The 9936-nt window shown below is 46.4% G+C and overlaps 1 protein-coding gene across 12 annotated transcripts in view; it reads left to right on the plus strand.

Annotated features, from left to right (window-relative positions):
* KCNQ2 (potassium voltage-gated channel subfamily Q member 2) overlaps nucleotides 1-6582 on the plus strand; it is a 61646-nt gene extending 55064 nt beyond the window's left edge. For all 12 annotated transcript variants that reach the window (XM_048962692.1, XM_048962695.1, XM_048962701.1 and 9 more), the window contains 2 exons: nucleotides 412-535; nucleotides 1221-6582. In XM_048962692.1, the coding sequence (XP_048818649.1) occupies nucleotides 412-535; nucleotides 1221-1940 (844 nt within the window). In that variant the 3' untranslated portion in view covers nucleotides 1941-6582. The remainder of the gene's footprint in view (nucleotides 1-411; nucleotides 536-1220) is intronic.
* The last annotated feature ends 3354 nt before the right edge of the window (nucleotides 6583-9936 follow it).

Here is a 9936-nt window from a genome sequence, read left to right on the forward strand (position 1 = left end):
AAGAGACTTCTGCAAAGACTGAAAAACAATCCCACCAACATATGCTAGACAGAAAACTTGATCTTCCCCCAAAATAATACAGCCTCAGTGCAAATAAAAAGCTAATTGATTTGGAAGAAAGCCAGCTACAGCGATTCTTTGCAGCGGGTAAATTTACTGTGCATAATGTGCCAGATTTTATCTGTATAAACAGAAACGGATAATTTCAAACTCTGCTAATACTGCTCTGAATTTTGCATCTGAATTAACACTTCAGTGCCACTGCGTGTCTGTGAGTAATTTGGAGTGCTAGCGGGGAGAAAGGCTGCTGCTTTATCCCCCAGAGGCGCGATGAGCAAAGCCCCCTCGCCTGCTGCCTCCGACTGACTCCAGTCCTTTTCCGGGGATGGGGGGATTTTCTGATCCTGGTAGAGTTGACCAGATCGTTGGGAGAGGATCCTCCATGACCGACAAGGATCGGACCAAAGGCCCAGCCGAGGGGGAGCTGCCTGAAGACCCCAGCATGATGGGCAGACTTGGGAAAGTTGAAAAACAGGTACGTTGGGGTGTGAAGGGTTCCTGTCCTTGGGTATTACCTGCGTTGTGGTGGTGTTTGGGGTTTGGGTTTGTTTGTTTGTTTGTTTCATTCCAATTGGATATGATCATTTGGAAGCAAAACTAAGAGCAAACAATGTTTTGCAAAGGAAGCGATGGGTTTTATGAAAGGCCGTGAAATGTCTTCAAAGCCTCAGAACAGATTCAGGCATTTAGAAGTCTGTTTCTTACAGGCTTTCTGTTTCTTTTTTGAAGAGTCTACCAAAAATCTGTTTTTGAAGGTGGCACGGTGCCACTCTGTTAGACGAGCCCATGAGCCTGGCTGCTGCAGCTGCCAGCCTTGCTGAGCACGGAAATCCTCCCAGAGAGTGAGACCCAGAAATCCCACTGAGCACCTGAGCCCAGGCAAGGGCCAGATGCAGCAAGGAAGTGAGAGATAGGGGAAGGATTTAAGTGTCCTTCAGCTTTCCTGGAATTTGATGCGTGACAGAGAGATCACAGGAGATGAAGGAGTCACAGTAACGAGGAGGAGAATTAAAGGTTGTTTCAGAATATGACAAATATGTACTGAAAGTTCCGCGTTGGTGTAGGTTGGTAGGCAGTAAAGTCCAGGCCCACGTTTGTACCTTGGTGGACTGGAAGCTGCTCATCCTCAGGATGTAGTGCTGGAATGTGGTGTTTTGCAGGTTCAGTCGATGGAGAAGAAGCTGGACTTCCTGGTGAACATCTACATGCAGAGAATGGGTATCCCACCGACGGAGACGGAGGCCTACTTCGGCTCCAAAGAACCAGACCCAGCCCCTCCCTACCACAGCCCCGAGGACAGCAGGGAGCACATCGACAAGAACGGCTGCATCATCAAGATCATCAGGTCCACCAGCTCCATGGGTCAGAAGAACTTCTCAGCTCCGCCGGCCCCGACCAACTCGTGCCCGCCCTCGACGTCGTGCCAGCAGCAGCCCTACCAGCGGCAGAGTCACGGCTCCTCGCCCGTCGGAGACCCCGGCTCGCTCGTCCGCATCCCACCTCCGCCCTCCCACGAGCGCTCCCTGTCAGCCTACAGCGGCGGGCACAGGGCGAGCGCAGAGTACCTGCGGAACGAAGACATTACCACCAAACACCACGAGAGCGCCCTGAGAGACAGCGACACGTCCATCTCCATCCCCTCGGTAGACCACGAGGAACTGGAGCGCTCTTTCAGCGGCTTTAGTATTTCCCAGTCCAAAGAGAATTTGGACATCCTTAACAACGGTTGCTATGCGGCCGTGGCCAAAATCAGACCCTACATTGCGGAAGGGGAATCGGACACCGATTCTGACCTCTGCACACCCTGTGGCCCTCCTCCCAGGTCGGCCACGGGCGAGGGACCCTTCAGTGACATGGGCTGGTCAGCCCCCCGGCAGTGAGGGCCCCGTGCAGCCTCAAGCCATGGCCGAGTCCCGGCAGCTGCCCACTCCAGCTGTCCTCGTGTCGAACTTCTCAAGGAGATGGACAGCTAAGGGTTTCCTCCATCTAGGACATCCTTAGCTGCCGGATGCTTTCTTGCAGCTTACTCTGGGGGGCAATGAGCAGACCCAAGCCTGCGGGAGTGGAAGAGGTCACGGTGGTGAGCGAACTGGAGCCGTGAAGTCCGGATTTCTTTCATACTCTCTTTCTAAGATCCTTAGGTGAAATTCTTTCATGGTGCAGGATAGGCAATTTGCATTTCTTCTGAATGTTTAGAGATGTGGGGCAGGAATAAATCACCCGGCCAGGGCTTTTGGAGGTCACATCAAGTGGTATTGAGCAGTGTCACATGGCAGTTGCCAAACCGTGGCACTGGTGATTACACCTTTCAGTATTTTGGAGTCGCAGAATGAACACGTGTCAGTTTCTAGCTTAGATTTTAGGTCGCATGAAAATTGCTGGAGCGATATTACTCTGTGGTTCGCCATTAACAGTCAGGAAGATGGGAGAGTTCCAAAATAATACATGAAAATTTTGTGCATGTCCCTGGAGGAGTGGGACAGTGGCTAGAATATTTGTATAAACAGAAGTTGTGGCTTCCAAGTAGGACAGGTTAGGGGAATGTTCTGAACCAGCATGGTTTGGAAATTCTCCTTGTCCAACAGCTGAGGAAAATGAAAAACTCATGAATACGAGCTTGAATGCAAGAGCTGAGACAACCCAGGGAACATAGAAATAAGACAGAGAAGGAGAATAAGTGACTGTGTGGCTGGAATTTTATATTTTAAACCGTGTATTATCTTCAATTATCTCTCTCCTTCCGTTGACATGCCCTGGAGGTGCTTTGGAAGCAATGGCAAACCAAAGGCAACCCCTCCGTAGGGCTGCCATGGTGTAAAACTGTTCTTACGGCCAGCAGGGTTGTTGCGGAGTCACAGCAACAGCAGTCCAAAGGGAAATATGCAAGACGCTGCAGTTCCCGCATTGCTGCAAGCTAAGTGCTGAGCTCCATCCTTTTGAATTCCTGTTGGTCAGAGCAGGCCCTTTTCTTACAGTTTGCATTGTGCCTGAACACTTTTGCACACACTTATGCCCGGTGAAAATCCTCCCTTTCTTCTTCTGCCCTGGCGAGAATCTCACACCCCTGTTCTCTGGACATCCTTTGGCTTGTTTGGATCTCTTGAGCTGAATTAAGAGGTACTTCTTTGTTTCTTCATGAACTTTCAGAAGCCTCTTAACTGTGTGTGCCCACAAGTTGTGCCAATCCAAATCTGCCCCATTGTGTTGTTTCTGTTTGTCTTGGAAGGATCATCGTGTTGCTATCAGGAACTCCAGCAGTATATTCAGCTGGAGGAGGGTGAGGGGAAAAGTGATGCTCAGTATTTCTTTTGGGACCAAAAAAAAGCCACAAAGTGATCTTTTACATGGATAGAGAGATTTTTTTTTTTGCAAGAGAATGGATCAAAGTGTGTTTTGGGATCTGTCTCCAAGCCTAGGACTAACAGTGTTGTGCCTCTGATGCCTCCTGTGTACCTACAGCCCAAATCCTGAGTGTTTTTTTTGCAATAGCCAGGGCTGTATCTGATTTTAAACCCCATCTCTCCACTATCTCCCCATGTTGTACCAACAGCTTCTGAGGATATTTAGGTGACAGCTTAATTTCTGCGTGGCCTTTCAGAGGTTGAACATTGATTTGTTTGGGTTGAAGGGAGAATCACGGCTTCCTCTTCCTGTTTGCTTGGCAGCAGCCAGGTGAAACCCAAACTGTTTTAGCCTTTGGGAAGATGTGGGTGCATCTGTGAGCTTACAGACAGGAGGTAAAACCACCCTTTGGTAGTGCTCAGACTAACATGCAGGGCTCCACATGGGATCAAAGAATGGGGGAGTAAAAGGAGTGTAAAATGGCTGTAGATTGTGCAGATTTGGCCTTGCTGTGTTGCAAGGTTAGATTCCTTCAGGTAGAGCAAGATTTTCACCATATCAGAGATAATAAACATTTGCAATCTTTTTAATTATTATTAATTATTATTATTATTATTTTTGACAACTACTTTTTGAGACCTGCTGGAAATCTGGCACAGAATGCTCCATGTAAGGATGAGGGTGATGATGTGTGATCCTATTACAGCAGAGATATTTGCCTGGTCTCTAAATATAGGTGACAAAGCCAATAGTACTTCAAGGCACAATATAAGTGGAATACAGTTTTCATTGTGTCCTAAATTTGAAGCTCTGTTGGCTCTGATTTGAATGTGCATTTCCCAGTTCTTTCTCTTGCCCAGCTGATGCTATACCCTCTAACACAGGTAATGCCAGTGTGTCCTGAGGAGACATAGTTCCACTGTGTCCACTGTAAGTTTGCTACATTGCAGTCCTTTACCTCCTTAGGGACTGCATAGGAAGAATTGTTCCCCTCTTTAGGCCAAAGTCTATAAAGATTTCCTGACTTGTAGCTTTAAAATGTTTTACTTTTGTCCCCCAGTCACAGAAAACAAGTTTTATATCTGTACAGCATAGATCGTATCTTACTGCTACAAATTTCATCAAGAATTGTTTGGAAGAGATAAGCAATGTTGCATTCTGATCCATAGCATCATTTCAAAGAACTTCTGACCCCTTCGACCACAGCCATCCCATAAATCACCACTTCTTGTTCATCCTGGCAAAAAGGCTTGACCTGGATTTTGGGGTTAACTTCATGCCAGAATTGATTCCAAATAATGCTCTTATTTCAAAGAAATGATTCATGGCTGTGTGAATGGGAACAGAGCCTGCTCTAACTAAAGGTTTTGTTCTTTATCAGCAAAGCTCCTTGCAAAGCCTTCACTTTCAGTCCCTCGATTTCCCAATGCTTATATCACACACTCCTGGTGATAATCTCCCCCCAGAAGTCTTAACCACCAGGTTAAAAGAAATAAATTGGTTTTACTTTGCTCATAAGGCAGTCCCACATAAAGACTCTTAAAATGACATGCAGGCCGACTTTGTCCTTTTGCTGAGCCTCTCTTGGGCTGTCTTTGCTCCCCTATTCCTCCTGTTCGGTTTCTTATTTTTTGTCAGACCCCAAAGGGTGGAAAGAAGCTTCAGGCCATGCTATGTGTGAACACAGGAGAGCTGAAGAGCACTTGAAGGTCCCAATTTCCAGCAGGCTATCTTGAACTGCTCCCGAGCTGCCCATGCTCACGTGGACACAAATTCTACAGATGACTCCACCTGTGGGATGGGGTAATCCCTGACACGCTCCCTGCCAAGAGGGAGCTCAAGTTGCCTGAGATATCTGTGACAAGAGATGTGGCCGGAGATGCTGCAAGCTCCATGCAGGTGGCCTTTCCCAACGTGACCTTGAGACATAAGAACAGAGCACTAGCCATAAGTCGCATTTCCCAACATTTGGGAAGAGACTTTAATGTTACTCCAGTGCAGATTTTGTATGTGAATTTCCTTGTTGACTCATTTTCTTATTAATAATTTTTAGAACAAGAATATCAAGGAACTCGCTGAAAAAACAGAACAAATCCTGTTCAGCTCAGAAAGCCATTACAGTTCTTTAGTCAGACTATGAGATAGATCAGGTTTTCTAAAAATGTGTTTTGTTTCAAATGCTGCTTAATAGATCCAAACAAATTCTGCGGGGCCATTGCTCTTTACAGATAAATAGATATATTTTTACATTTCTAATTGATTTTTAGGATTTTAAATTGAATTTTTAGAACAAGTTTGTATAATCTACCTGAAAAGCCAGAGCACTGCTGCAGATACAAGCGCTCCCCTTCCTTACTGTTACCCAAGAGAAAGGAAAGATGTATTTCTTCCTTCTTTTCTCAGGAGGGAGCTACTGCAAGCCTCATTTCCTTTATATCCTCAGACCATTGGGGTCACAACAACATTATTACGAAACACAAAATGAAAGCGTTAAAAGAGACACTGAGGTTTCAGTCCTGCCAAGGCCAGAGGAGGAAGCGTGGGGTCAGGTTCAGACGCCTCGCTGGGGCCAGGTGGGCACCCGGATGGTAGCACTGAGGTGGGGTTTTCTTGTTTCTCAACCAGAAGGTCTTCCTCTTGGCTGAACAGCAGCTGCTATGGCCTTGCGAAAAATTCATCTCATAGAAGACCAGAAGATGACACTGGCTTGCCTCAGGACTCCCCTTATAAGAAATTCCTAAGCAATATATACAAGTTATCCCGTATAAAGGCCCGTAGCACTGAGAATTACATTGGGAATGTCAAAAAGCCCAGGAATAGAGTAAGTCTTTCTGTTTCTCCATCCACACTCATGCAAGCCTTCAGGTTGGGTGAGCCACCAAGCCCCCATCCCTTCCTCCCCAGACACTGCTCCTGTGCCAGCAGTGCTCCGGGCCACAACTGCACACCCATGTCCCTTTCTGTTTTGATCGGCTTCCTTTCCATGTATGAGGAACAAGGAAATCAGATACAAAAGCTCCTTCACCTGCATGTAACATTGAGGCTGCGACGTGGAAGGATGTGGCCCTGGGGTGTAAAAGCAAAGTTCTGCTTTTAGCACTCAAACCTTTCTGTCTCACAGCGCAAAAGCTGCTTGGGGCAAGGGCTGTGGGTTGGTTGGTTGGTGTCTTTTTTTTTTTTAACAATAACAATAGGGTTTTTTAAATAATAACATGATAAATAGTAATACATAGGAATCTTCTTTAGTAGACCTTTAGTGTTTGATGCCCCAGTGACACAATACTGCTTGCCTTATATTAGTGTCTAGAGGGAGAGGGACTACACACGTTTTGATACCGTATTAATCACGCTTGTAATTTAGGCAGCCCCAAGGAACGGCAGCTGCAGGAGGAGCAGCCGGGTCCTTTTTAATGTATGAATGTGCTTTCCAGCCTATCTCACTGACTGTAGTCTCAATTTTGCCTGCTACTGCATGCAGCCTGAGATGAGTAGACAGCAATACGCTCCAGCTGTATCTGCACTCCCAGATTGCTGTAGTACCTGGAGAGGGGTGACGTAGCTAAAAGTATCTTTCTGGGGAGAGGCCATCCTCCCAGAGACCCATCACGTAGGGTGCTGCGGTGCTTCTGTAGGTAACACTGATATACCAAGTGTCTTTCATGCTGCGACTGATCATTGCCTCATCCCTCCGATACAGCATGCACAAACACCACTTGTTAATATTACTTGTTAATAAGGGATAAAAAACATGCGTTTGTAACCTGTGGGCCATTGAAATGTGTGTATGGGGAGAAAATAAGGGAAAATATGTAAATTTTATTGGCTGTGCATAACAAGCTCCTTTCCACCCAGATGCCTCTGAAGAAGAGCATCCCTGATAGCTCTTCCCAAGAGCATGGAGGAGCAGACAGAGCAGGGCAGGCGCTGCCAAGGGCAGAGCCCTGACCTTCATTTAAGAGATGCTATTTGATCCCACATGTGTGGGACTTGCCATATTTCTCATTCCCATAAGGCTCTCTGGTGTACACGTGCATTGTGCCTGCAGCCAAGCCCAAGGGGCAGGGGAGAATACAACTCCCAGACTTTGGAAACCCTCCTTGGGGATTTCATTGACAGCATTTAGGGATCCTGGGAACCCTGCAGCTGTGCCATATTGATATTTCACATAAGCATTTCTTACCCTCCTTTGGAGGGGCACTGAGCTGCCTTCATATCGCCATAAAAGTTTTGCCACTGCTATCACCCGCCATGATAGCAGACTCACAAGGCCTTCTGGATTTGCCCACATTGCTGGTGTTTGAAGTGTCTTGTATCGCTTGTGATGCTGCTGCAATCAAGTTTGCCACTGTGTCTTTGCATTCCTTGTCCAGACCACATACAAGTGAACGTGCAGTGCCAGAACTCTGCTCTGAGACTTTCTTTTGGCTTGGCATCTCTAGATGCCCTAAAGAGCCTTTATGTCCTGTTAGCATGACAGTTTTGCTTTTTCTTGGTTATTTATTTGCTTCCTTCTTAAGCTTCCATGGCCTCAGCACATCTGTGATTTGTTCTACTGGAGCCTCCAGTGCAAGGATGGATGGACAGGAGCTGCTTTGCCCATTCATGCAGCACCCTGTGAGGGTTTGTCCCCTTGTTTAGAGCTGACTGCAGGGAAATAGGGTTGGGGGTTGAGGTCTGGTTTTTGTACCAAATTGAAGGTCTCAGAGAAGAGCTCACAGACTCCAACAGTGTTGATGCTTTTGCTCCCTGAAGCAAGAGCTGCTTTCCCCAGCCCCCTTCAGCAGTGTGCATATGTGGCTTTGCATGCCAGCCTCCAGCTTGGTAACAGGGAGACTTTGAAAGCAGCTAGTCCAAGCTGTGCTATTTCCAAAGCTGCTGGGGAAGCTTGAAGCTTCCTCCTCTCCCCTCATTTCTGCAAATACAGCCTCAGATGAATTGTTCAAGCAGCATCTGTTTGCCTAGTCCTGAGAAACTTGAGCTAACTGCAGCTACAAAGTTTTCCAAAACTCAGTGCCAAGCTCGGGCTAGATTTCACCTGCAGCTACGCCTATAATTCTAGGGCAGGGTTAGTGATTTGAGGTAGAAGCCATGCTAAGCTCTCCAGTTGGGATGGTTCTGGCCCAAAACCAAGGCTGAATGTCTTGCTGCCGGTGAAGCCTGCCCTGGGATTTCAGCTCCATGTGATACTGCTGAGTGTGGACCTGAGGAATCACTCCCTCCTTCCCACTTTGCACAAAGGAAAGCTTGGCACAAATCTTGCAAGCCAAGATGAGACAATGCCTCTGTATTTCAGCATGCTGTGAGCACCTCCCATGAAGACAGAAGTGGCGTTTCACTGTAACCTCTTGAATCTGACCATCACAGTGAGCATCACCCAGTATTTCACATGCGCAGTGATACTCCTGAAAGGGATTTATTACACATGTGAGTATAGAGGGCTCGTTCCTCTAGCATCTTTGTAAACACTGAGTTGAGTTCTTGCTGATGGAAAACTCATCAATGCTGGTGACAGATCTCTTCTGTCCTACCCACGCTGGTCCAGCATCTCCCCTAGAGCTGAAGCTGCTCCTGTCTGTGGGTGGGACATGGACCACTCTGTGTTGCTTACTCTTCCCCACTACCTGACTCCAAACCCTAAAATTCAAATTAAGATTACTTTTTTTCTCTCCCCAAAAAATGACACCTGAGTAGAAAACCTGAGACTTTCAGGATGCTGGGGGCAAAACAAGGTACAGCTGATAATTACAGGGATTTTGTTGTTTTAAATCAAGAGCAGATTTTAAGCATAATTACAGTTGCTGCGTGGTATATCAAATGCTTTAGGAGATTCAGTAAATTATTCTCATAAATGTTTTATTCTTTTATCAGTAATTTGTATAGGTGGGTGCTACTGCTCTTCCACAGCAATGCCCCATAAGCTAAAACTGTACTCCTTCTCCAGTATAGCCATTGTATGTATGAAATTTATCTTGCTTCGTGTCAATTTGACGCAGTACCCACAGGTACTGCACACAGATTGCACATTACATGCACTTGGCTGATAGCTGATAGCTTTGGATAATGGTAGTAGGCCAGACAAAGCGTTACCTGTCTGGTTAGTGGTGTGACTCAACATAAGTGGGACAAGGAGAAAGCAAAGTTCTTGTTTTGTTAGGAAATACACTGCATTCCAATGCTGCTTTAACCAGATTTTACCAGGAAACCAAACGAAGGGAGATTGTTTCTGCAATGTTACTTAAAGACAGCGGAACGAAACCAATCAAACAGCTCTAGAACACTTCACTGCTGTATTTCTATGTATTCTTCACTGCTGTTCATCTGAACTGTAAATTCTGTACAGATTGAATGAGGTTCACAGTCTGCCATGACCTGCGAGGTAAAAGGACAACACGACTTTGGCTGCAGCTGGTGTGTGTTGTTTGCACACATGCACATCTTACTGTACATGTGTGTATGCAGACACATGCACATCTAAGCTTTAAGGCAGAAACATTTGCATCTGAGATACACGGGGGAAAAGGAAATTCTTTCTTT

Source organism: Lagopus muta, chromosome 16, assembly GCF_023343835.1.
Source record: "Lagopus muta isolate bLagMut1 chromosome 16, bLagMut1 primary, whole genome shotgun sequence".
NCBI lineage: Eukaryota > Metazoa > Chordata > Aves > Galliformes > Phasianidae > Lagopus > Lagopus muta.